Source organism: Marmota monax, unplaced genomic scaffold, assembly GCF_021218885.2.
Source record: "Marmota monax isolate L192 unplaced genomic scaffold, Marmota_monax_Labrador192_F-V1.1 WCK01_AAM20220418_F8-fsc00141, whole genome shotgun sequence".
Classification (NCBI taxonomy): domain Eukaryota; kingdom Metazoa; phylum Chordata; class Mammalia; order Rodentia; family Sciuridae; genus Marmota; species Marmota monax.
The window spans coordinates 1,194,689-1,221,967 of record NW_026692981.1 but is presented as its reverse complement, the minus strand read 5'-3'; the positions used below and the strand labels follow the sequence as shown (position 1 = coordinate 1,221,967).

The following is a 27,279-nucleotide window of genomic DNA, read 5'->3' as shown; positions in this document are numbered from 1 at the left end:
AAATAAGCAAATTAAGGGATGGGGATGTGGCTCAAGCGGTAACGTGCTTGCCTGGTGTGCGTGCGACCCAGGTTCGATCCTCAGCACCACATACAAACAAAGATTTTGTGTCCGCCGAGAACTAGAAAATAAATATTGAAAAATTCTCTCTCTCTCTCTCACACTCTCTCTCTTAAAAAAAAAAAGATATTGTGTTCACCTAAAACAAAAAAATAAATATTTAAAATAAGTAAATTAGCCAGTCTCGGTGGCACATGCCTGTAATCCCCATCTGCTCTGGGGCAGTCTCCAGGAGGATTGTGAGTTCAAAGCCAGCCTCAGCAACTTAGCAAGTCCTTAAGCAACTTAATGAGATCCTGTCTCTTAACAAAAAATTAGAAAAGGCTGGGGATGTGGCTCAATGGTTAAACCCCCTGGGTTCAATCCCTAGTACCAAAATAAAATAAAATATAAAAACAAAATCAGTAAATTACTAAGTGGCCCAATGAAGCAGAAAGAAGTATATACACATCATTTCAAAAGTAAAAAAGAAGCCAAAACCTCAGATATGGATAAAAATGAGTATATTATGAAGAGATAATTTGACAAAACATTTGAATATTTTGCCAAAGCATTTTACATTACGTTTAAAATGGATTGACCTTCAACATAATGAAAATAGTCAATATTGATCAAGGAAAATGTAAACACCCTTACTTAAAAGAACAATACAATGAAGGAAATTGAGAAAGTTATCAAAGAACTCTCCTCAAAATGGCTTTAAGCCTACGTAGTTTTATAAATTAACACTTTCAAGTCTTTAGATAAAAAGAGTCATTTAAAAAATAGCAGTTCATCATTTTCAGGGTGTAGGGCTTAAGGAAAGTGTCTCTTTCTCTTTGTGAATTGGGCATGCGCCTCATCTCCACACCTGATGTTCACACAAAGCAAAATCATACAGAGCCAGACCACATGCCGACACAGCAGACCAAGCCCTGAATAAACTGTTAATGAATCAAAGCCCACTGTAAAAGAATATCAAGGAAAATATTGCTCGACATTAAGAAATGTTAATATAATTCATAATATTTTAACAGCTGAAAAGATTATCTCACTGTTAAATAGATGGCAATAAGCTATTTGAGGAAAGTGGATTAATTTGTGTGCACATTCATGTTACAACAATTCATAGGGATGAGGGAGGGCACAGATCTTTCTGCCAGCTCACAGTCGCCTCTGTTCTGAAGCCATTAGGAAACGTGAATGGTGATTCTTCCTCAAACCGCCAAGCAGGGAAAGGTGCCTGAGAGTCTCTGACGCGGATGCTATCTATCAGGTGTCCACCAGAACACCCAGACAACCAGTCCCGCAGGCCACCGTGGTGTGGTGCTTACCTCTCAAGGAAACCGGGGCTTCCAGGCTCATGGCTTCTTGGAAGCCTGAGCTCATCATTTTGCTGTTTGGGAACTTGGCCTTTGGTCCGAGAGCTGACAACTGGATTGATGCTAGAGGATCCATCAGGGGAGGAGAGAGGGGACAAAGAGGAACGTGAAAGGAGAGGACCAAGACCCCTTCCCAAGTGCTCCGCAGGTCACACCTAAGCCAAAGAGAGAAGAGAAACTTTGAAATGGGTGAAATGTTGAACATATTTCAAGTAAATGTCTTACTTTTCACCTTTACAAAAGTGCACCCTCAGAGATGGACACTTCTCACCAAGTGGCACATTCCTGTATGTTGAGCCACCATACAAGTGTCAAGAGCTAAAATATCACCAGTCCCCATCCAAGCACGACTCCCACCACTGCCAGAGGAAAGTCACTAATTTGATTATTAACAGGATATGTTCATTTTGTCTGTTTTACAAAATGCACTTTTTGTTTTCTTCTCCTCGTGTTGTATCGTGAGAACCATCGGTGCTGGTGTGCATCTAGGTCTGTCTATCCTTGTTGCAGGGTGAGTGGACCATGGCTTATTTATTTATTCTCTTCTTTCCAGATAACTTAGTTCTTTCCTCTTTGGGCCACTCTTGGTAGGGCTCCTATGAACATAGCTGGGCATGTTTTTGCAAATGTGTGAAATTCTAAACAAAATGTCTGAGTTGTGGAAACCGCCCACTTAGCTTTAGGAGACCTCGCCAAGTGTCTGTCCAAAGTTCTAACTTACACTCACATTCCTAGAGTACAAAGTTCCAACTGCCCCACACCTGTGCCAACATCTGCTGTTGTATTTTATCCATCCTGTTAAGTGGGTCATGGTATCTCATTTGAGCTTCGATTTTCATTTTTCTAGTAACTGTTGAAGTTGACTGCATTTTTTATACAGATGGGCAACTTACATTTCTCTTTTTTGAATTCCCTGTTTGAGTCATTTGCCCATTTTTCTATTTGGTTGCTTCCCACCCCCTCTTTTTTAAAAAAAAAATGTCCTGTATATAATTTTCCTGTTCACTTTACTATCTTTCTCTTTTCTTCTTTGAGTTTTCTAAGAATCCTCCTTTTCAATATATTGTCAATATCCGGACAGCAGATGTGTTCTCATATTAGCGTCACCCTGTGGGCCTCACCCTCCATTTTCCTTAAAACATCTCACAAAATAGCCTGTCGATCAGCATTGGGAGATTCTCTTCACCTGCTGAATCTCCCTGTGGCTCTGGTCCTGTGGTTCTAACAGGGCTCTACATAGGGTGGGGACTTCTCTAAAAAAGTTGAGGCAAACAGAATATGCTATGTGTGGAGATGACCTGGAGGATAGGTTTGAGGTGTCGGAGCCAGAATCGATTTCCGTTGGACCAACGGTGAGGGAGAGTCTTGGGAAACTAAGGAGAACATGGAGAAGGCAGAATGACCTCTCTAGGCTCACAGGAGCTTCCCTTGAAGTCCTACCTTTCTGGGCCTTGCTGTATCCCTTCACACCTTTAGCAGTTTCCTCCCCCATATAAATTGTCATTTCCCCTGAAAATGCTTCTCTCCCCTCCCTGGGATTTTCACTACCTGGTCTCAACATTTCCCTGTGCCCACATTGTTGCCCACACATCACAGTAAGAGCTTTCCAATTCTGTCATATCTCCCTGAATTCTAGCTAACCTCATTCACTTAATCTTTTCCTGGTCATTTTCTGGTTTTAATCTGGAGTTTAGCTGGAATGAACAGATATCTGCTTTGCCTGATGGAAATAATCCAAATCTAAATAGATTTGAAATGCCCTGCTTAATTTTAGCATGTAAATGTTAGTAGAATTAAACCACATAAATAAGCATCATGTTTCACAGCATATAGAAACAATGAATGTTAATTCTCTGGATTACAGTTTTAAAACTGGGGTCTGAGCTGAGTTCTCTGGCATATGGCTGCAATTCCCAGCAGATCTCTGTGTTCATAACCACACCCATGAAGGTATTTATCAGTGATTATTTTCACATAGATTTTATTTATCTAGTACTTCCCAAAGAGGAAAATTTGAAAGCAACAGGAATTGACTTCTCAGCCTTGTTCAGCAATTGTCAATACAGATGCTGCATGTTGAAATTCCTGGGAGTCTAACAATTAGTGGTATCTGGGCTCCACCCTAGGCCAATTCCTTTGGAATCTCTGGAGGAGGCCCCAGGCACCAGAATATGGTTGAAGGCTCCCTAAGAGGGCAGAACACTCAGCCAGAGTTGAGATCCTCCATGTCTATGGTCAGGAATGTAAAGAAAGAATGGTGATAAGTAAAAAATGTCAAAAAGCCAAGAGTCAGTACTACAGTTAAGTGTGCAGCTCCACTTCCTCAGAGGCGAGTGAGAGTTCTTTCTTTGGCCCACTCCTGGATTTCTGCTCGTCCAAATGTGAGGTAAAAGATCAGACCAAACATGTTGACCGCAGCAGACAAGAAAAATACATTCTTCCATCCAGACTCAGAATCCTGGACATAAGAACATGGCAATCATTAATCTCCCAAGTTCCTCCTCCAGCAGCTACAGAAATCCTCTCTGTTGTGCACTACGATGCTGACCACCAAGAATGTAATGGAAAATGTGCAGGAGACACTTAACATCCTCAGTCAGTAGAGGGTCCATGAAACTGAAGGAAACAAGGTTCCTCTGAATGCACATGGGTTCTGAGTTGGGATGGTCATCTTTTTAACAAAAATAAATCCAATGACACTAACGTTTCCCTAGAATTTGAATTTCAACATTCATGAAAATTTAGTATTACTCCCAATTGTGCCTAAAATGGCATCATCAAGACCCCATGGCTGTGTCCTTGTTTGGGCATCGATCACAACCATCCCTCAGGTAGACATCTCAGGGACACATGGCTTACACTTGGTCTGCCTAAGCGACCCTCCTCACCCAGCCCTAGAATGTCTCAAGTCATTTCCAGCATTGAGGTCACAGCAGGTTCTCAGCAATTGGTTCAAAAATCAACCTGATGGCCAGGCATGGCGGCACACGCCTTGATCCTAGTGGCTTGTGAGGCTGAGACAGGAGGACCGCGAGTTCAAAGACAGCCTCAGCAAAAGCAAGGTGCTAAGCAACACAGAAAGACCCTGTCTCTAAATATAACACAAAATTGCCCTGGGGATGTGGCTCAGTGGTTGAGTGTCCCTGAGTTCAATCCCGCCCCCCGCCCCCCGCCCCCAACACAAATTAACCTGATGTAATAAAAACAAAACTTTGCTTTGAAAGTTGACCCTCCTCAGCCTCCATCCCAGCCTGGCTCCTCGTTCTCCCTTGCCTTCCTCTCCTACTCAGGGTCCCCAGCATGGAGCAAACCTCATGGCAGGCTCCTCACCATGCCCAGCATACTCTCCCCCACAGCTCAGTCTCTTCAAACTAGCCTTGGACACTTTATGTTCCCTTTGTGGTTTCAGCCTGAAGAGTCTTGGTGACTCTCCTCCTTCTCCCCTGCCTTCCGTCTACTGCTCCTATGACACCTGTCGTTCTCTGTGCTCAGAACTCAGGACTTCCTGCTTCTCAGCACAGGAAGTCAGACCTGCCATCTGCTGCACCCAAGGGGCCCATTGCCATGAACTGGACAGCCTTTCACTTTCAGAAACCCAGCTTTTGTTTCCTCCCCCTGGGAAACCTGACCTCTGCGTCTGACTTACAGGTGCGTGGATCAGGGAGTACCTGTCACGCCTGTTGCTCCCCCATTAGACCCCACCGACTTAAGAGCACCGTGTGTATGTCCAACGCCTCAAATGATACCTGCCACTTGCAGATGTTCAATAACAATCCCAACCTGACTGATAAGGAATCCGGTGGCCGTGGAGGAGACAATTCCTGCAATAAGGCCGAATCCCCTTGAGATCCCCATGAGGAAGCTTGCGTATCTGTGGAGAAGATGATTTTACGGGTGGATTGATGTGCAAAGCCCCCTGTGTTTTCTGCACAATTCATCTTCAGTGAACCCCTCTCTAATGGCACATCATTGTGCCTAGTGTGGCTTTTCGCTTTCCTAAGGACATCAGGGTGAGATGTATTCACCAACCATGAAATCACCTGCCCCCTGGGTCAATAACCACAATACCAGAGGTCCATTCTCTGGGTGGCTGAGTTTCTCCACCCCACCACTCAGCCTGGCAGGCAGTTTACAGGGCAGGACACAGACTCGGGGACCAAGCCGTGCGGGTCCTAGTCCGGCTCTTGCCTTGTGCAACCACAGTCAGGCCACGTGACCCCTCCTGCCCCAGTCTTCTGCCTGCACTGGGGGCACAGCTGTAAGGATTAGGTGTGCTGGTTTATAAGAAGGTTCTAGCACAGGGGTCGGCTCTCAATGCTCCATCCATGCGTGGTAGCCAATGCAGTCAGCACCCTAGAAACTTCCAAAACAGATGTCTCTGGGCCCTTTCCCAAAGCACACAGTCTAATCTCTGGTCGGGAGCTTGAGAAGCTATTTATCTAAATGATTGCTGGGAGTTTGTTCTAAGAATGCTACATCAGGTCATGGTCGTGAACTGCATTGCCAGTTACTTCCTTCCCGCCTCCGTCTGGTGCACGTCAGTAGCTGGGAAGCTCCGCGGGGTGATGGCTGAGGCCTAACGCCCGAGTGCCCGGGAGCAGGGAGACAGGCAGAGCTCCTACCTGGGGGCAATATCCAGGGTGTTGATGATGAAGCCCGAGTCACACAGGTTGCTGGTCCCAGGAATGAGTATCAGCAAAGCGATGGTCATGGTGTAACTGGAGGCCACGAAGGGCAGGGCCACCGCACACAGTGATGGAAGGAGGAGCCCTGGGCAGTGAGGACACCTGTCAGCCCCCTCAGGCCACTGCTGAAAAGGGCCTGCTGCCCTGAACCCTCCTGCCTGTCCTTACCCAGGGACGAGAAGAGTTTCCGCACGGCAATGAGGCTGAGGAGTTTCCTGGACAGAAGGAAATCTGCCAACTGACCTCCTAAAATTGTACAGCTTGAGGCTGCAATAAAGGGCAGGGAGGACAGAACCCCACTCTGCAGGAAGGAAATCGGACAAGTAGTTACAGACGCAAATTTAGCCCCCAGTGTTCAGTCACACAGACCAGCCACTAGCCTGTCCCCATCCTCCTGAGTTGTTTGAGGAAAGCGTGCATCCTTTGCCACACCGGAAGGTGAAAGAAACAGCACCCCTCCAGCTGGTCTCCAGGGAGAGTGTCACTAGTTTCCAAGAGAAGCTTTAGATGCAGGTGGCATGGCAGTGTAGCAGAGTGGTTAGGGCAAAGAGGCTGCAGCAGCTCTGATTGTCAGTCCTGCAACCTCAGGCAAGTCATCCCGCCCGTGTCCCATCTCCACGTCTGTGACATGGGCATCACTGCAGGGCCACTTTCAGACTCAACTTCAAGTTAGAAGCAAAGACAAAATGCAGCAGGAGGCACCGAGCTCTTGTCATGGTCACGAACTGCACACAAGTACAGGAAGCGACTCACCTCTCTGATGTTGACATGGAGCACAGTGCTGATGTAGGTGGGCAGGTACGTTAGGATGATGGTGCACAGCCAGAAATGGCTGAAAAATCCCGTGAAAATGGCCCAAAGCGGCAGGCATCTGACCATAGCCTTTATGGGGACAGATCGTCTAGGAGAACTGGGCTGAAAGGAAATATCTAATCAGCTTGGGGATGGGACAGACTAGAGAACACCTCTATCTGGAGGCCCACACCTGCCCGGGTGCCTCCCCATGGCCCACGGGTTGGGAGGGCCATTGTACCTGCTGGGCCAGAGAGGACACGATGTGCTCCTTTTCCCTGACACTTATGCACGGGTGATGCGTAGGGTCATCATAAATCACCGTGAACCACAGGAGACAGCAGACACAGCCAATGCTACCTGGGAAGTAGGGACACATCAGTCTCCAGGTAGGTGTGTGCACCAGTGGGGGCAGTGTCCTGTGCAGCGTCCTGCCTTTCTCCACCACCACACCATATCATTTTAGCATGCCACCTCGAAGGCATAGATTTTCCATTTCTTTCTGCCCATCCTATGAAGCTACTTCCTCCACAGAACCTTTTCAGATACCACCCCCAAGTGCAGATCTGCCTTTTGTCAACAATAGAGCCCTCTACAGATGTCAGGGGCAGGAGCCAACCATTGCCAGCCGACTATTCGTTCTCAGGTTTATAGTAGTATGTGTTTTAGCAGCAACTTTGCACTACACACATTACTGCCTTGCTTGGGAAGATCAGAAGAGTCAGGACCAAAGACAGAAAGCACTTATACATACATGAATCAACCTGCCAGGAGGTCAGTGTGGCCAGAATGATTTCCAGCACATTTGCAAGAGTGTTATTTGTATTCAAACCACATCCATTACGGATTCCCAGAGGAAATACTTCTTGATAATACCTGGTTAACGTGTGACACCAAACATCTGGGGTTAGCCTCACTAATGAGAAAGCAACCCAAGCTAGAGCCATCTTTATTGACACCATGTGGCTCTGATAAAAAGAACAATGGTAGAAACTTGTCTCAGTACTGGGCTTTGTCACTGGAATAATATTCTATGGTAAAATACTTTGGGGACTCATGCTCTTTTGATTTGTTCCACCAGTATTCATCCATTTTTTTATAGATAAGATTCAGACACTCTGATGCCATCAAAGTGATAAATAGAACTTATTATCTAATGACTCCTTGCCTCAAGCATCGCCCAATTTAGAAGGAAAATGAGAAGGGGGCACAGATGACTGCACCCCCCCCCATAACCCGGAGAGGAAATATCAGTCAGGATCATAAAGGAGAGAACAGCTGGATCCGGTGGCGTAGGTCCTGGGAGGCCCCCTGGAGAAGGAGAGGTTTGAATTGAGCTTAGAAAGATTCAGCTTGTAGAGAACAGGTTAACGGCATCACGGGCAGAACAATTATATCACAATGTGAAGACGTCTTGAAGATGTCCTCAACCAGCTGTGACATCTCAGTCACATAGCCCAGGCCTTTTGGATGTGCAGATTCTGAGCAGATGCATGGGGCAGAAGGGGAAGGTTTCATGCTGACTGGTCAGAAGCTGGCACCAGTGTGGAGTTATCTCCTCTGCCCTGTGCATGGGGTGTCCCCAAAGATTAAGAAAGTTACCAAACCTTGACGTTCTTCCTCATTTTCCACTTAATGAGGATATCTTCTCTTAACATGAGAAGAAGGTGTATCAAAACCAATGCCCAGGAAGGTGTTAGGATCTCAGAGATGATGACTCACCAAAGATGTAGAAGATAAAAGGCCAGCCCAGTGCCTGGGAGATCAATCCCCCGACACAGAGGATGAAGAAGGATCCAAACGCTGCCCCTGAAGGGAACAGGAGAAGACACTTAGGAAATCAGCAAAGGCGAGACTGTCTAGCCCTCTGGACCCTGTCCCTGAGGTGAAGCGGCTGACCCAGCCTTACTGAGTGGTGGGAGCATGGTCCCTGCTCACAGTTCTTCCCATTAACACTGCGAGGTGACTGGCATCAATAAATAATAGTGACATGTCCCTGGTCTTCACTGACTCCCCATGTCAACGCAGCCAGCGCTAAGCCCCCTAGTTTGTCCTAGAAACTCTTCAATTACAGCTCACCAGTATGTCCCACGGCACCATATGAGTTTGGCACAGAAATTAATAAGCCACAGCCCCTGTCCTCAGGACCTTTTGGTCCAGAGGGAAAAACCCACTATCCCAAGTATAGTACATTGTAGACCTTGAAACAACCACAACATATTCCGCAGAGTCATGGCAGGAGATACATCTTACACAGCAACATGGCATACACCAAATAGGCAGACAGTTGTCTCACAACGACACGCACATGCTTCCAACCAAAGTCTCATGAACCAATACCTACCTTTACCATGGCAAAGCACCCGGCAGCGTCTATTCTATTCATTTTCACTCTTTAGTGATTTTTACCCACTAACTTGACTTTATGACCCCTTAGTGGTCATCATTTATTAATGGGTTATAGAATTCAGTCTCCAACTCAGAAAATGGTCTAGGATAGAAATATGACAATAAAGCTATAATGTTTTCTATGGAAATACCCATGAGGATAAACTAACAGTGATTATAAGATGGAAGAGTTTTTTATATGAGCCAAGCAATAAGATGGTGGCATGTAGGCAAGAAGACCAGGGTCAGGGAACTCTTCAGGGACAGAAGCCCCTGGAGGAGAGTGCAGGGGAGCAGAGTGAGGATGAGTGGGGACCCTGGGGGACTGAAGCCCGCAGAGCCCTGCTACAGAGGGAACTAAGCGGAACGCAGGCTGGGACCAGAGGGCAGAGCACCCTCACGGCCTCCTGTTCTCCACTCCTTGATCATAAAGGAGCACTCTGAGGAGGCCCAGGAAATGGAGCAGAGGTGCTCCATCCGAACTTTAAGAAGATAACTTGGCTTTGATGGGAAGAGGAGCCTGGAAGAAACCAATCTAGAGGACAGGACCAGCTGGGAGCATTTGAAATACAGGAGGTGGGGACAGCACTGACCCACAGGGGAGCTGCTGTGAGGGATCTCACAGATGTGGTTGCCTGTGGGACCTGGGGGTGAGGGGCTGGAAGGGAAAGCGGTTCTGCAGTGCTGATCCTCGGGTTGGGGAAAGCAGCGAGGCGCTAGAGGGCCCAGCAGGACCAGGCACTCTGGACGGAGGTCCAGCACCAGGACCCAGAGTGCGCACTCTGGACCAGACTGCCAGGCTCGAGTCCCAGCTGTACTGCCTACTGGCTCTTTGCATTTGGGTCTTTATTTCATCTCCACCTCCCTGAACTCCCCTCCCCGGAGAAGGAAGTCGCCTCACACCAGAGGGCCGAGGCGAGGACTCCTTAGTGCAGAAAGCGAAGTGGCTCCCATGGCTCAGGCACTGGGAACTCATCTCCTTGCCGCTCTGAGCTCTGGTGGCCTTGGTTTTCACATCAGCGTCCTTGCTAAAATGGAGTTCAGATGGTCCACTTGACCTCCTCCATTGTGCCATCCCTAAAGCTCTAGCCTTTCTCCCACAGGGCTGCTGGACTGGGGCTCCCAGGGGCTTTTCTGCTTCTCAGCCCTGGTGTCTCTATCGCACAGATGTCCCCCTCCTTCCGTATGTACCTGGCCATGTTCTTGAATTTTCAGTAGCACTTTCCCCTCTTGCCCAAGCCCCCTGATTTCTAGAGGGAAGGCCACTGAAGACTGGACCAGTTGGCAAGCCTGGGGCACGTGCCTGCCCTTACCAGAGCCCGCAATGCTGGTGAGCTTGCTTCGTTCCAGTGGAGGAGCCCACTTGGCCCAGATTGTGAACTGGCCTGTCCACGCCATTCCCTGCAACGAAAAGCGGTATGACTTCTGCTCTTTCGCAGAACTGGGAATCTGTACCCCACTCAGAATGAGCAAGCATCTGGATACCTGGGCCATGCCCTGGACTGTCCGGACCACAATGACCAGGATCACTCCGACATCAGCAGCCAGCGGGGTGAAGAGGGTGAGAAGGGAAGAGATGAGCAAACCGGCACCCAGCATCTGCTTTGCTCCAAAGATCCCCGCCAAATATCCACTTGGGATCAGAGTCAGGATGATCCCGTAGCTGATGGAGCTAAAGATGATGCCCTGAGTCTCTGGGCTCCACTGATACACAGAGGCCTGGAAAAAAAGATGAAAGCAAATAAATAAATAAGTAAGAATAAAGAAAACTCCTTGCTACAAGGTCCTTTCATGAAAGTCTATTTATAGTCAGAGCCTCCTGGGGTAGGTGAGACCCTACAGTAAAATACCTATGTCTCTCTCTCTCTCTCTCTCTTTAACCTAATTCACAGGTTCCACCTTTTCACCTCTAGTCAGCTTCTCTTAGAAGGAGAGAAAATCAGAGACCAAGGTCAACAGTCACCCACATGAAGATGGGAAGAAGGAAATGGAAAGAGTGGCCAAGATGCAATTCACCTGTTAACTCAGAGCTTCCTTTAAACTAGTCTGTAAAAGCTGAGTGACACCAACTCTCCTTTGAAAGAATAATATAAACACAAGTCTAATAAACTCTTACAAAAAATAACCCCCTAATTAAAAAGAATTATCAAGTTAGGAAATTAGAGTCTGCCCTAGAAGAGCCAAATTCCGAACACACTTTACAAATGTAGAAGATCACACTTTTCTTCTAATATAACTCAGTGAACAATTTTTGGTTGTCTACTAGATACATGGATGGCATCATATTATAAATTAAATAGACAAAGAATATAAAATAAAAAACATTGTCCAGACACGGTCGTGCACGCCTGTAATCCCAGCGGCTTGGGAGGCTGAGGCAGGAGGATCACAAGTTCAAAGGCAGCCTCAGCAACTTAGTGAGATTCTGTCTCAAAGAAAAAATAAAAGAAAATGGCTGGTGATGTGGCTCAGTGGTTAAGCGCCCCTAGGTTCAACCCCCAGTATCCAAAAAAATATATATATTAGAAATATTGTATTCATATAAAATAATCAGAAATAGCACAGGTATATGATTCATGTTAGAATTAATATTTGAGGTTGAAATAAATAAAATGGGATCTTTGAGAAAAGGGAAGAATTACTTGGGAAGGCCCAGGAAGGAAGCAGTCTTTGAACTGTTCTTTGAAGAATGACTATAAATTTTGTATGAAGAGAAAAAGGAAAATTGATTCTTATTGGATAAAACAGCAAAAATAGGCTTGCAGCATTTGTAACGATGCCATGAGATCAGAAACTAAGGGATGGTGGCAGAGTCAGCCCAGACTTTCCCTGGGCCACAGGCAGCAGAGAGGAGAGCACACTGAGACTGAGGACCAAGTTCTAGAGAGGCACAGCGTGTCTGGAGGAAGCAGGCATTTGTCCTCTTGAAAGTCCTGAGCACAGGAAAGCGGTAGAATGGGTGATGGAAAGACTAGAGGTAGGGAGGTAATTACAGTCACTCTAGGTCCAATGTCATTATGAAATCACATTATGAATTGTGAATTGCAGGAATGACATTCAGTAAAGGATAGTTTGAAGAATAGTTTTTAAAACTGGTAGAATCATGATTCTCATACAAATATAAAATGCACTGTGACACAGATTATATTTAACTCACTGATCAATGACGGTATCAGTAAGCAGTTACAACTCGTTCAAAGGAAGATTCAAAGAACCACACATATTAAAGTGGGCAGTCATTTTGAAATGGATTTTAAATAGACGGCAAAACTGGTTTATCCAACTGGGTGAGATGGGGGTTGTTGAGAGGAGGAGTGTACAAGGTGACTCTCCACAGGACAGAATTCATTTGCAAAGCTATAGACAAGAAGCATTTGCATTTTTATTCACTGTATATAACTGCAGAGCTGCAAAATAACTTAAGAACAGTGAAAGGTGCAGATATCAAAATCCAATTGGCTAGCCCAGAAGGAGGCATGTAGACAGCGGTTTTCCACTGAGGAGGATACCCGTAGTCTGTTTGTTCCATTTTACAGTCTTTTACATATTTTCCTACATCTCCTCTACCGAAGAAGAAGAAGAAGAAGAAAAAGAAGAAGAAGAAGAAGAAGAAGGAGGAGGAGGAGGAGGAGGAGGAGGAGGAGGAGGAGGAGAAGAAAAAGAAGAATGAAAGATTATTGTTATCACAGAAGTAATCAATGTCTCAAAAATAATTCCAGTTCCTTTTACTTTGTCATTAAAGTTCATATTTCCATACTCTGCAGCATGAAGACCCAAGCCTTCCTTTCAGTTATTTTTTTTTTCTCCTCAACAAAGAGCCTTGCTCTCCGTCACACTTACCCTAGTATTAAATTCCCTGGCGGATCTGCCTGGGTTGTGGAGGGTGTCTGCCAGAGGCCCCTGGGTGGAGGCATTGGATGGACCATGCTGCTGGGTGCCATTCACCATGGCGATGATGGCGATGCTCAGACTGACCCGCTGGGTTATCATGGTGAAGTTTGAGAAATGCATGATGAGAGCCAGCCCGTAGCGCAGTGAACAGAAATCTGGCCCTAGACAGAAGAACATGCAGTGAGCACCCTGACTGAGACCCTTCTCCCCATTTCTTTCCTGGCTAAGTCAGAAGGAAATCCAGATATCAGACGACCCCATGTCCTTTCCACCGAGACGATCCTTTCTGCAGTCTTCCTTTGTCATATTCTTTGGCTTCATGACAATGAATCTGGGATCTTGGGATGAGCCTTCTTTCAGAGATGTGGGAAGCACATGACACAAACCCCAAGTACAGCATTCACAGAGCTCCAAGACAAAGTGCATGGGAAGACAGTGCAGAGCCAAGCACGGAACCCCAGTCCCTGAGTCATGAGTCCATGGTCTGTCTCATCTGCTATGCACATTTGTGTGTTATAACGTTTGCCCGTTCATGCATTGACAGCTGCGTTTGGGTTAAGCTGGGTGCACAGCCAAGGATTCTCTTTTTACATATGAGAGAAGATAGGGGACTTCCACTCCCTCCATTAGGTATACATTTTTGCTGTATATCACTAAGCCCTGGCTTCACATGGATTTAGCTTTTAAAATAAATAATTAACGTGTAGAGCCATTTTTTGAAGCAAAAGTAACATTAAAAAACACTCCCACTGGACGTGGTGTCTCACGCCTGTAATCTCAGCAATTTGGGAAGCTGAGGCAGGAGAATCTCAGGTTCGAAGCCAGCCTCAGGAACTTAGTGGGGCTGTAAGCAACCTAGTGAGACTCTGTCTCAAAATGAAAAATAAAAAAAAATTCATCATTCCCATGAAGTGGAACAATGGCCCAATATTAGGAGGATTCTCATGTGAAGGATGGGTCAGAATTTTTTATTATTATTATTATTTGCATATTTAAAGAACTGGGAGTAAAGGAAAATAGAGAGAATCTATAAAGAAACAGATAAAAAATAAAAGAAGAAATAAATTTTAATGGCCAAATAGGCTTAGGATAGGATTAATTGCCTGCAATGGATTATTCCCACATTACTGTAGGCTGGCTCTGGGAAACAGCCAGCCACTTGGCAAGGGTATTCTGGGGTGGGGTGGGGGGGATGTCCACAGAGGTTAGGAATTGGCTTAAAAATAACGTTTCCAAGATGCATTTCATTCTTTAGATCCTATAACTTATCCATCATGTGATGCAATTTCTGGCAGCTAATCTAAGGGGCTCTCTAAGGAAAAGCAACAGGAATCAGGGCTGGAGCTGGGTCTGATGCTACATGGGGGTCCACACGGGGGGGGGGGGCGATGGGAAAGGACCGGAGGGGAGGGAGAGGAGGGAGTGAGAAGTGCTCCAGGAAGGCTTCCGTCTCCTGCAACCTGGGATCAGAGCCTGGCTCACCTTTCCTGGAGGTCGGCTTCTGGTCCATCTAGCTCCTCTGGCAACAATGCCTTGCTTAGTGGTGGGGCGTCCCTCTTCCCTGAATCTCTGAGACCACGACCAGCTTCTATCTGTAGGGAGAACAGGAGCCGAGACATGACACACAAATAATTTCCTCCCACTAACCTGCCACCTCTGGGCACCAGCAGCAGGTGCGGTCCCTACACAGCCACCTGATTTCTGGGTGCGCTCCTGCTCTGCTTTAGGAGGACAGGATTTCATAAGGAAGTCAGGCTGCTGGATATCCCCAGTCACTCCCTCAATTCTGTCCCCATCCATTTCCTCATCTGCTCAGGAATGAGGAGGCTCCTTGCTGAATGGTGCTGCAGGAATAAAGGAGGAAAACCACAGATGACTTATGGAGCCCCAGAGAACCAGGCAAAGGTGAGAGTGCAACTTGCAGCAGCTCAGGAAAGAAGTGCAGTTCAACCAGGGAGCTGAGGAGCAGGTGCCGAGCAGGCTTCTCTTCCATTCAGACCTCGCTTCCGCTCCCTCTGGATAATAGAGCATGTTCCGTGGCCTCCCCTTTGAACAGGAAGCAGGGAGCTGCACGGCACTTCCCTGTCAGACACCTAAAGGTTCCAACTGTTGTGTGCTGGGGCTGGGGTCGGGGCTCAGCAGTAGAGCGCTCGCCTGTCATGTGCCAGGCCCTGGGTTCAATCCTCAGCACCACATAAGATAAATAAATAAAATAAAGGTGTTGTCTCCAACTATAACTAATATATATGTGTGTATATATATGAATATATTAAAAAAATGTTGTGTGCCTCACACAATTTGGACACTTTACTGGGCTGACAAGATCCTCCTTCACTTACAAAATTACACCGAATGGGAATTTTTTACTACATTATTTTAAAATTCAGTCATTTTGACAGGCAAAGAAAATTCATGAGTCCAAATGGACCTGTTTAATTTGATGTTTGTGTACTAAACTCTCTTTGGGGGTGTATACATCTGCTTCTTCTAGGAAAATCCCCCATCCTGAAGGTATTGCTAGTTTTCCATTCTTCCTCGAACTACTTCTGCCATGACTTTTTTTTAAAAAAAACAGTATTGTATTTATGTTTCATGATTTGAGGTTTGCTCTCTTCCTGCTTTAAAAGACTTATCCGCATCTTTACCGAAGTTCATAACCTACGACCTTAGGATACAGGAAATTAAGGAACGATACGGGTGAAGAATTCTGTTCAAAACTATCCTTTGCAGTATTAGTTGTGACAGCAGAATATTGGAGATAAACTAACCTAACAATAAGAATTGGCAGGTCACGTATACAGAAACAGGTTCACACAAGTTTCCAGAGGCTGTTCTTGAGGTTCAGAGCAAGACGGTCACTTTATTGCTTCTGATTTTCCATATATACCAAGTTTTTCTAATAATTAGTAGATATCCACTTAATACCCAGAAGAAACTAAATTTATTTCTAAAACAATTTAGGCTTCATCCCATGGACAGAAGAGTAGTCTTTAAGGCAGATCTCTCTATAAGTCTGAGTAGCATGACTCCCCCTCTAAGTTTTCAGATTTTCCTGTTTGCTTAGGATGGACAGAAGTGGAGGCTCAACTTCTGGCCGGAGCAGAGCAGCACCTACAGGTGGCCACTGCTCTGACCTGAAGGCTTCCGGCGTTGGCTGAGGGTTAGGTGCCCTGGGCCCTGCAGCCTTCCGCGCGGCCCTGTGAGGCTCACCTGGAGCTGTTGGGTGCAGAGCTGGAGTCTGCACATCTCCTCCTGGACCTGTCTGGTTCTGAAGACCCCAGGACCTGCTGGAGGCAGCAGTGCACTGCACCCACCCACCGCTGTGTCCACTCAGCTTCCCCAGCTCCTCAGGGACTTTATAAACTTGGAGCCAAAAGGGACTCAGAGATTTTCTGTCCCAAATATTCATTTTATTGATGAAAAAACAGGTGCAGACAGCATGAAAATTCCCGAAACCACACAGTTCAGAGCCTGTCGGGTTTCTAAAGGCCCGGCTGCTGCTTTTACCTGTGAATACTCTTTCTTTTTATAGTCTAACTATTTTAACCATAAGCTTAAAACACAGTAGGGTATCTTCATTTTGAGGCATCTTAAATCGAAATCTATAAATTTTAAATCAACTTTTAAAAATTTATTTCAGAAAGAAATTTGATGATGAAAAATACTTTAAGAGCTTAATTAAAAAAAAACAACACTACATTTTCTTGTGTTTCCTAAGGTGGTGGAATCATAACACACAACGCATGACTTAGGTCTTCCTTCCCATCCCCCTTTGACGTCAAAGGGTGGGGGGAAGCCCTATGTAGCTTTTATGGTTCTAAATATCACTTTGAATCTTGCCTTAATGGCTTTCAGTTGTCGACCTTTTGTTTCCTTTGAATGAGACAAATACAGAAATCAGGCAAACAGCCCCATTCTCAAGCGGAATCTTTCTGTGGATCGTAATGAAAACCGTCTTTCTAATGTGATCCCAGCAGCTTGAGAAATATGGGTTCTGAGCCCCGGCCTGACTGATGTGCCCTAAAAGACAGTGAAATAATGCTCCGTCTCACTACAGACGATTGAGCACATGTGGTTTTGTGAAGGACCTTCCCATTCAGGAGGGACACTTTGGAAACAAAAGAATGACTCCTAGTGTCAACGTTGTGAGTACCAAGAGGGAAACTGAAGAGAAATTAAAGGAAAATTATATCTATATAAAATAATACTATGACACAGCCCAGGGTATACAGAGAGATAAAATTGGTGATATAGATCTTACGGTTTCGCGTAGGCTAAAGAATACCTTTTTCCTCTTCCTCTTAGTCTCGAATCATTATTTGGCTATCATAGTCTTTCTCCCACTCTTAGAAGTCCCGTAACATGCAGCCTGGGTTGCGCCATCTGTTAGTCGAGTCTCCTGGTTTACTCAGAGTAAATGCAACGCGAAGTTCAAAGAGCATCAACCTGCAGTTCAGGGTGCCCAGAGTGACTTCCCCTCTGTTGTTCCCAGCCTGCAAACCAGGGCGAGTTTCATAAGCTCCGAGAGCTCTCACTGCTCCGTAGGAAAAGTAGGGAAGGCTATGACTTCCCAGGACTGTCAGAGTTAAGCCCAGGTAAGAGACACGCCTTGTGCGCCGCAGAGCATCCCGCCTGGGAAGGCTCCTGGTGTGGATCTCGGCAGCATCAACCAGCACCTCAGCATCAGCACCAGGCCCCTCAGGTCCCTGAGAAGTGCAGCCGTCGGGCAGATAAAACGCACTCATGAACAAGTGCTTTTGACGGGTTGCTGACTTGGTTTTAAACTTGTTCTGTTAAAAGTGGGTTCTCCTGGCCTGGAGTCCAGAAGATGGGCGGGGAGGGCGTTATCTTGCACTAATGTCAGAGGCCGCGCCAGGAGGAGAATCCTTCCCCCTCACCACCCGCGGACCTCGCTGAGGGAATAGAGCTTCTGAAAGAACCTTTCTGACAGCATATCATTGTTGCACTGTCCGTTCATTCATGAATTTCATCACAACAAAAGAAAAAGTGTGCTGAGCCCCCTCCGCGGGGGACAGGAAGGCGAGTTAGGCCCAGGCTCAGCGCACTGCAGGATACACAGCCTGCCCTCCCCTGCCCCCACCCCAGCCAGGGCCCTGCTTTAGAATCGGGGTTTTCTTGGGGTAGGTTGGGAGACGGCACTGCACTGCACCCCGACTCCAGGCTTCCAGCCCACTGCCGGTAACCATGACCTCTCTGGGCACCTTTTCCCAGCCGCATGGTGGGCAGCACACCAGGGACTTCTAGAAGCATCCACACGCTCTCTTGCCTTCATGCCTATTCACAACTTCAGTCATTTCCTCCTTCTCCTGAGAGGCAATTTCAAATACATGTAGAAATCTGGAAAAGCTCGTTGGCCACCAACCCAACCTCGCTGGTTCTGATCCACTGTTTCTTTCACCATCCACTCAGCCCGACTCATTGGGGTGCCACAGTCAATACTCACGGAGTCCTCAGGGAAGTGACCCACGTCCACTGTGTCCATCTGCACCAGTGTTCCCTTAAGCCTTGCTCTGGGGTCTTGACCGACTCATGACCCCTCTCAGAAGGTTCCTTCCTCAGTTTGGAACCAGACACCATTCTCAAACGCAGACTCTTAGGTGGCTGTTAATGTCTTTCCTCCGAGGTTCCCTCAAATAGTTCCCTCTCTCTAGTGGATCTCTGATAGATTGGAAAGTAGCATCCTTCCCCCCAAAGAAGACAAGCACTTACCTTCACCATTAAACCAGTATTTTAAGCCCCAGACTTTAAGGCTGGCTTAAAAAAAGAGGGAGTTCCCATCCCCTATTCCCTTTCACACCCAGGCGCCTCACAGGGATAAATAATAAGTCACGTGGCAGACAGCACCAGGTTTGACCCTGGGATCTTGGAGCAGAGAGGCTGGATTTGGCTTTGCCTCTTAATTTTTAACTTTGTTTTCAGGTTGTCACTCAAAAGACGTCACCGTGTTGTTCAGGTCTGTGCTGAGTATGCAGCCATCCCATCAACAGGCCTGTCCTGAAGGGTGGGGGGCTGCCAAGGAGCTGGATTCTGAGGCAGGACTGAGAAGCCAACCCCACTTCTCTTCCTAGTGTCTCCGGTGACTCTGCAGAATTCACATAACCTTGAAGCCAGGGTTGAAATATGCCGTCGCAGAGGTTCCTGGACAAAAGAAATGACTGGCTAACTGGCCGAAGACCTCCTCGGCCCCATATGGTTAAGTCAGCTAGACTTTCCTGAAGCGTTTGTGCCCATGGGCTGGCAGATGTGAGCTGGGTCGCTCTGATAACTCCCCCTGAAGCTGCCCCCGCTGTCCTTCCGGCTTCTTGTCTGTCTGCTCGACTCCTGATGCTTGGATCTGTGTCTTATTTATGCTTCTTAATTTTTGGACTGTTTTTGCTACTGTATCTTCCTAGTTTGACTCCTGACCCTTATAAAATGGGGTGGGGACCTGCCCTCTGAGCCTTTATTAATTTCAAACTTCCTGAGTTAAATTCCCACCCCCCCCCCACAGCTACTCTTGCCGTATTCCCCAAGAAAGACTACTAGTTAGTTGGGATTATTTGCATCCTGTAGAAATTTAAGAATTTTCTATTGCTCTTTTAATAAATTGCTACAAACTTAGTGATTGAAAACAATTCAATCAATTTCTTACAATTCTAGAGTCAGAAGTCCAAAATAGGTTTCACTGGACCAAACTCAAGGTGTCAACGGGACCATGCTTCTTCCAGAGGCTCTAAGGGAAAATCCATCTCCCTCTTTTTGGATCCTTGTCGTCACCCACATCCCTTGACTCTTGGCCCCTTCCTCCATTTTTGAAGCTAAACAGCAAAACATTTTCAAATCTTTCTCATGCTGTGTCTCCTGCCTCCCTCTCATAAGGACCCTAATTAAATGGAGCTAACCATAAAATCCAGTGTAATCTCCCCATCTCAAAATCCTTAATAAATCACACACATGAAGCACCTTTGGTCACACAGGTAATCTATGTACAGTTTCCAGGGATTAGCATGTGGACATCTTTGGGAGCATTAGTTTGCTTGCCACAAAAAGAGTGGTCTAAAGTGTTCAGTGTCACAAGGAAGATTCAGAGCACATTCTTCAAGTTGAACATTTTGTTTGAGTAGTGCAGTCCTGAGACTGAATTCTGCAAGCTACCTGAAGGGATATGGTGTATTCTTAGAATTACCATCCACAGTTCCTGGCACAGCATCTGGCTTATAGTATGTGCTAAGGTCTGAATGTTTGTGTACCCCAAAGCTCATATGCTAAAATCCTGATGCACAAGGTAGTGGTATCAGGAGGATAAGTTCTTGTCATGAGCAGAATCCTCATAAATGGGATTAGTGTCCTTTGAAAGAGTGTCAAGGGAACTCCTTCAACCTTTCTGTCATGTGAGGACAAATAAGTAAGCAGGCCTCACCAGACACTAGTTTGTGGGTACCTTGATCTTGGACTTCCCACCTCCAGAACCATAAGACACAAATGTGCGTTGTTTATAAAGCCATCCAATTTGTGGTAATTTTTCATAGCAACCTAAATAGACAGTATGAGTTCAATAAATAATGGATTACAGAGTGAACTTATTCTGGAGTTACAGTCACTATCAAGAATCAAATTTCTGAAATTGGTTCAAACCCCTCACCACTCATCATGATTTTCACATAGCAAAGTGTTGCTGAATCAACTCAGTGAGTTATACTCTTAGAGAACTTGTCGTATGTGTTACATTATAAACCTCAAAAGTAACAGAGCAGAGCCCAACTTGGTGACACACACCTGTAATCCCAGCAGATTGGGAGGCTGAGGCAGGAGGATCACAAGTTCAAAGCCAGTCTCAGCAATTTTGTGAGGCCCTAAGCAAATTTCCAAGACCCTCTCTCAATACAAAAAACATAAAAAGGGCTGGGGATATGGTTCAGGGGTTAATCGACCCTGGGTTTAATCCCTTGTTTGAAAAAAAAAAAAAAGGAGAAGAAGAAGAATTAACAAAGCAGTAAAATTCAGAGATCCTGAAAACTTTAGTTTTCTCTGACCCAACATTCATGGCTGTATTCGACCAGGACAGTTCAATTCCACACTTTCATTTATTTATTTTTAAAATTTGCTCTGTTCTAGACATGGCGCTAACTTTGGAAAATATCAATTTGTTTAATACCTGGCCCATGACTCCAGAGAGTTCAAAGTCCCCAGGGTGAGACTATATCCCAAACAGACAACCAGGATGCACAGGGAAACCAGACGCAAGGCAGCCTTCAGGGTGTAGGAGGCCGAGGAAGGACCCAGGCGGCCAGGCCCTGCCTTCCCAGGAGGTGGGAATGAGTCCCTGCGTAGGGAAGGGCTTTCCAGAAAGAGCAAAGCCACTGGCTTGGTGTGAGAAACTAGAGTTGTTCAACACTAGCGGGGATTAAAGTACAAAGGTACAAATGGGATTTGGTGGACTGACTGGAAACATGATAAATATTTTTTAAAAAATCAATTGCTTTAGGGCTGGGGTTGTGGCTCAGCGGCAAAGCGCTTGCCTAGCACTTGTGAGGCCCTGGGTTCCATCTTCAGCACCACATATAAATAAATAAAATAAAGGTATTGTATTCTCCTACAACTAAATTAAAAAAAAAATCAATTGCTTTAACCTGTAGAAATAACATCCAGAATAAAAATAGAAAGAAGTTATAATATCCCCTCAGAAAAAAAAACAATAATTTTGTTGGCATTATTTGAAGAAGAAAAATGTCACTTAGAGAAAATAAAATAAAATAAAATAAAAAAATTTAAAGGATGTTAAGTAAGATCTGGCTAAATGAAACTACATACTGTATATGTGGACAGAAAAACATTATCATTAAAATACAATCCTCCCTAGATTCATAAACAACATTCAGTGAAAATTGAAATGGAGAAGGAAAAAAATAGAAGGACAAATTGGGACTCTCCCAAACACCCATAAACAGGAGACTACATAACACATCCAGATGAGACCTTGTGATCCATCCTGGTCACAGGAAAGTAAGCACCAATGAAAGGAACAAGTCACATCCGTGTTATCTGAAGTGAACGCCTTTATCTAATGCAACATGATTTTAAATAAGTAAAGCAAATAGAACATGTGAAGGGACCTCATTTTGTCCCAAATATTTTCTTAAAATAAGTCTGTCTATGTGTACATTTGTGTAAGATTGTTTGGGCCAGATTTGCTGTTAACTTCAGTTATTAGCTGGATAACCACTGAGGTGGTAAAAAAGCTGTAAGATTAAACAACAACAACAGCAACATAAAAGACCACAAAAAAAGCAACATTGATAGACTCTGGAGGTAAAGCTACACGTGTGCATGTGCATCTGTATGGAACTCTCAGAGCTACGTTTCTGTCTCTGCGGGCACGTGTATAGGTATGTTAGAGATCTTTGCCGTCTACTCCGGCAGAGGATTAACATCCAGAATATATAAACAAATAAGAAAACTAACCCCCCACCCAAATAACTCAATCAATGAATGGATAAAAAAACTAAACAGATATTTCAATGACTAACAATTGAAAACAATTTCAACATCTCCAACAAACAGGTAAATGCAAATCAAAATGACACTGGTATTTCATCTCACTCCAGTTAGAATGGCAATCATCAAGAATATAAATAATAATAAATGCTGGTGAGTATGTGGGGGAAAGGGTACACTTATACATTGTTGGTGGAACTGCAAATTAGTACAACCACTCTGAAAAGCAGTATGGAGATTCCCCAAAAAACTAGAAATGGAACCACTATATGACCCAGCTACCCTATTCCTTGGTATTTATCCAATACCTAAAATCAGCTTACTATAGATGCACCCTCTACAATGTGTATAGCAGTACAATTTAAAATAGCCAAGATATGGAACCATCCCAGACACCCTTCAACCAATGAACAGATCAAGGAAATGTGGTGTATATACACCATGGAGTTTTACTCAACGGTAAAGAAGAATGATTTTATGGCAACTTTTGGTAAATGTATGGAAATGGAGACCATCATGCTAAATGAAATAACCCAGACTCAGAAAGTCAAGGGTTGAATATTGTCTCTCATATGTGGAAGCAAAAAGTGGAGGGATACCATGAAATTAGAAGTGGCACCAGTGGGGTGGAAGAAGGGGATTGAGGGGGAGGGAGGAGGAACAGGAAAAGGGAGGAACAGTGGAATGGAACTGACCAGATCATGCACATACATGAATAACCATGGAGAATTCCATATTCTGTATGTCTATAAAGCACCAATTTAAAAAACTATTAGTAAATAGAAGGAAGACCAGAAGAGTAGAGGAAGAGAAGCTAGGAGAGGGAGGAGGGGAGGGAATGAGAAAGCACAGGTGACTGAAGTGGAGCAAATTATACAGCAAGCATGCATGATCATGTAAAAATAAACCCCACTATTATTGTAACTCTCATGAACTATAATAAAAACACAATAAAGACAAGTAGGAGAGCGCCATCTACTGGCAAATGTGTTAGCAGACAGAAGGCATTAGAAGTAATGTAAAACCCCTTGATGAAATGCCCCTCCTGTAGGTCATGAAAAACCCTAAAGAGGCAAGGGGAAAATCCAGAGGGACAGTTAGGGCATTTTCTAGGAGTATCGCAAAATATATTCTAATAATCCATGCAAAGTGTAATGATTTTTTTTAAATACAGGGGGGAAAAAAGTATAATAATAAGAAACAATAAATTATTGAAAGCTTTTCCCACTGGTGTCCCTTCTCCCCAGAGTAGGAATGAAGCAAGGAGGTCAATTATCACTCTTTGTGTTCAGTGTTATAAGGAGATGCTAGCCAGGGTACGATGGGAAAAAAATAAACACTGATGTTAAACGTTAGTGGTGTAAATATTCTTTAAAAAAAGGGGGTGGGGCAAAGATCATTAGAATGAATTTTAAAATGCAAAAATTGAATATCTGCTTTCTAAAATAGAAACACTAACTAAAATATACAAATAAGTTAAAAATGAATATACAAAAATAGGTATGATTCAAACAGAGAAAAACAAAACAAAACAAAAAAAAACCCCACAGAAGTGGCTACAATAAAAACAACCACAAAGTAGAGTCTAATACAGAGAGTTTTACCAGGATCGGGGGGGGGGTAGATAGAATGGAATATCACAAAAATAAAGATCAGTGGCGTAGAAGAAGGAGATTAAGAGGGAGCAAGGACCATGGGAAAGGGGAGAAAATGTGGGATGGATTTAAGCAAACCATACTATATGTACACCACATTCCTATACCATGCATATGAATGTACCACAGGGGATTTCCCTTTGTGTGTAGTTAGAAAGGACCAATTGAAAATCAATAAACAAGCAAAAGGAGCGTCAGTGGGCATAGAGTCAGGAGAATGGAGGAGGTGGGAGGGGAGGGAAAGATGGGGAATGGGGATTTAAATCAAATTCTGTGAGTGCATGATTGTGTCAAAGAGGGACCCAACTACTATGTGTAACAATAACCACCATAAATTCTAGTACTTTCTGATCCCATGTGCCACGCTGACCCTGACATGCACACACATGCAGAGCATGTAGCCACTCAGCCCAGGCAAACCATGTGGCACACAGTAGTCACAGCTGTGTGCATAGTTCCCAAATGAGACTTCAGTGCCTGTTATGGCTTAGATGCAATGTGCCCCCCAGAGCCTCTTGTGCTGAAGGCTTGGTCCCCAGCACAGCCATGTCCAGAGGTGGGGCTTTGGGGAAGTGCCTGGATCATGAGGGCTCTGACCTCATCAGTGCATCAATCCATTAAGAGCTGAACTTACTACTGGGAGGACGTGGAAACCGTAGGGGGGGGGTCTTATTGGAGAAAGTGGGTCCCTTGGGTGTACCCTTGGTATCTATATCTTGTCCCTGGCCCCTTCCTCTCTCTCTGCCTCCCTGCTGATAGGAGCTGAGCAGCTTTCCTTGGCCCTGCCCAGTGGCCATGATGCTCTGTCTCACCTTGGGCCCAGAGCACTGGGAGTCAGGAGACCCTGGACAGAAACCTCTGAAACCACGGAGGGGACACACTGCATCCAACACGAACCCTCCCTCCTCTGAGTCGCTGGTGTCGGGCATTTTTGGTCGTAGCAATGCAAAGCTAACAGAGTGCAAGTCAGAAAGTTGCTCTTACATTTAGCACATATCACTATGCTGGAAGCTTCTAGACATTTGGGATTCATCAGTGAACAATATGGATCACAATTCCTGCTCTTCTGGAACCTGTGTTTTCACAGGGGAGGCAAGCAACAAGCAAGATCCATAAGTGAAAACTTTCATGGGAAGAAAACCGAGGCTTGAGAGGACTGAAGGAGGCACAGTTGTCAGCAGTGGGTGGTGAGTCGATTGTTGACTCGGGAGATAGCCATTCCTAGATCTTCTGACGCCATCCCTGAAGTCTGAATTACTTGGTTCCTGTGGAGGGTGTGTGCTCAAGGACAGATAACTCTGCCTAGGATGGGAAAAGGTAATTCTCTTCCCTCCTCCAGGTTAGAGAGAGGGAGAGGAAGAAGAGGAAAAAAAAAATGTCCATTTTAAAATAAGTCTCAGTGGCAGAGCAGCAAGGGCTACATTCAAAGTATGCGGTGGACCACTGTTACAGGATGTCTCCTCCCCATAGACAGACACTCAGTTCAGGGTCTAAAGGAAGACTCTGGGGACCCACTCCCCAGGCTGGGTCTCGGTCCTGCATCTCAGGCTGGCAGAGACAGATGGTATGCCCCCTTGGGTGGGCTCTTGTTGGTCTTCCTAGGCCTGGCTTTGGAGACGCACATCCCTGAAGGCCCATCGGCACCCAGGTGCCCCAGTCCTGCTGCTCTCACCACCAGCCGGCTCCTCCTCCTTCAGGCCACAGAACACAGGTGCCAGAGAGGACAGCTGCCGCAAGACAGACTCTGCCTTGCTGCTGTTGGTGGTGGTATGTTATTTTGTGTTTCACAGTTTTTTGTGTTTTTTTTTTTTTTTAATCTTTTGGGAGGTCAAATTTGGGATGCAGAGTACAAGAATCCAGAGCCACATCAACAGTAGTCAAAGTCATGGGTGTCTGCGAGGAGCACCCTGGGCTCAGGAATTCGGGGCTCATTCTCCCATTGCTGTGCACCAGTGGCTGGGGAGTTGATATTCCATATGATGTGTCTGGGGTCTGCTCCACAGGACTCTCCAGGGTAGGATGGATCACTGCGTAGCAAAACCCAGGATGGCTCAGAGCCAAAAAAATCTCCTGTTTGGGGTGGAAGAGAAGAACCTGTTTCACTCTGTGTCTAGTCTGAGCTGCTGGACCAAGACTGTGGCCACACAGAATTCCTTGCTTCCTCTGCAATCTGTTGCCCCAGCACTACCTCTGGGTGGCCATCAGGGTTGTCACCTGATGAGCCAGGGCTTAGAGTTGGCCCTGGTGGCTCCCCAAATCCCAGTTTAACTCCTGTGTCCTCAGTCCCTTCACCAGTGCCTGTGATCCATCACATGCATGTTTTTTTCTTAAGTAAGCATTTATTGGGCACTTACAAACGCCTCTTACACCTCAGGCTACAAATGCAACAAGGTGGCATTCCAATGTAGTAGTCCTCTATTATTTTCACTCAGTAATTTTTGTACCTTGGGTGGCTATAGTGTTTTTACACTGGTTTTGAAATGGAGGAGCTGGAGTTGAATGGCTCAGGACTTGACCCCATCCCAGCAGCCTCTTCACAGTGTGCAGAGCAGAGCCATGGTCCCTCAGGGCCACAGTGCACTGCAGAAGAGGAAGATACCCACTGCGGGGGCCCTTTCCCTGAGCGGCTCCTGCTGCCTGTCCTGGGCGACTGTCTGTGGCTGTAGAAAAGCATCCCGAGTCCTGCAGAGGGGCTGCTGAGGTGGACAAGGAGACATGACCACAAGGCCGAGAAGGATGGAGGCTGACTTGGGAGAAGGTGGCGGTGCCAACGGGCCCAGCCTTCCCACCACCCCCAGTAAGGCAGTTGTAAAACAGTAAGTGACCAGGGTTAGCAAAGAAATGACACTGGTCAGGAGGCCTATGGACTCCCGAAAGGGCTGGCAGCACACGTGGAAAGGCCTCTCAGGTCTGGGAGCTAACCCTCTGCAGGCTCCCAAACACTGTGTGCTG

At 45.7% G+C, this 27,279-nt stretch overlaps 1 protein-coding gene and 1 long non-coding RNA gene across 12 annotated transcripts; one reads left to right on the top strand and one right to left on the bottom strand.

Moving 5' to 3' along the window:
- Positions 1 to 546: 546 nt before the first annotated feature.
- On the bottom strand, positions 547 to 19,027 carry Slc17a2 (solute carrier family 17 member 2). Of its 11 annotated transcripts, none has more exons than XM_046452382.1 (13): positions 18,908 to 19,026; positions 14,660 to 14,769; positions 13,127 to 13,338; positions 10,772 to 11,005; positions 10,600 to 10,687; positions 8,621 to 8,707; positions 7,140 to 7,258; positions 6,860 to 7,021; positions 6,275 to 6,407; positions 6,044 to 6,191; positions 5,202 to 5,292; positions 3,718 to 3,879; positions 547 to 1,576 (listed from the first exon to the last, which is right to left on the bottom strand). In XM_046452382.1, the coding sequence occupies exons 2-12, from the start codon at positions 14,685 to 14,687 to the stop codon at positions 3,745 to 3,747; spliced, it is 1,437 nt and encodes a 478-aa protein (XP_046308338.1). In that variant the 5' UTR covers positions 14,688 to 14,769; positions 18,908 to 19,026; the 3' UTR covers positions 547 to 1,576; positions 3,718 to 3,744. The 11 variants fall into 11 exon arrangements, with proteins under 11 accessions (XP_046308338.1, XP_046308339.1, XP_046308340.1 ...); XM_046452383.1 differs by having other exon boundaries at positions 3,721 to 3,879; XM_046452378.2 differs by lacking the exon at positions 547 to 1,576 and adding an exon at positions 14,872 to 15,021 and having other exon boundaries at positions 3,386 to 3,879; positions 18,908 to 19,027.
- On the top strand, positions 17,650 to 19,798 carry LOC124097818 (uncharacterized). Its single transcript, XR_006853383.1, has 2 exons — positions 17,650 to 17,772; positions 19,118 to 19,798. It is a non-coding gene; the product is annotated as an uncharacterized LOC124097818 (long non-coding RNA).
- Positions 19,799 to 27,279: the final 7,481 nt, after the last annotated feature.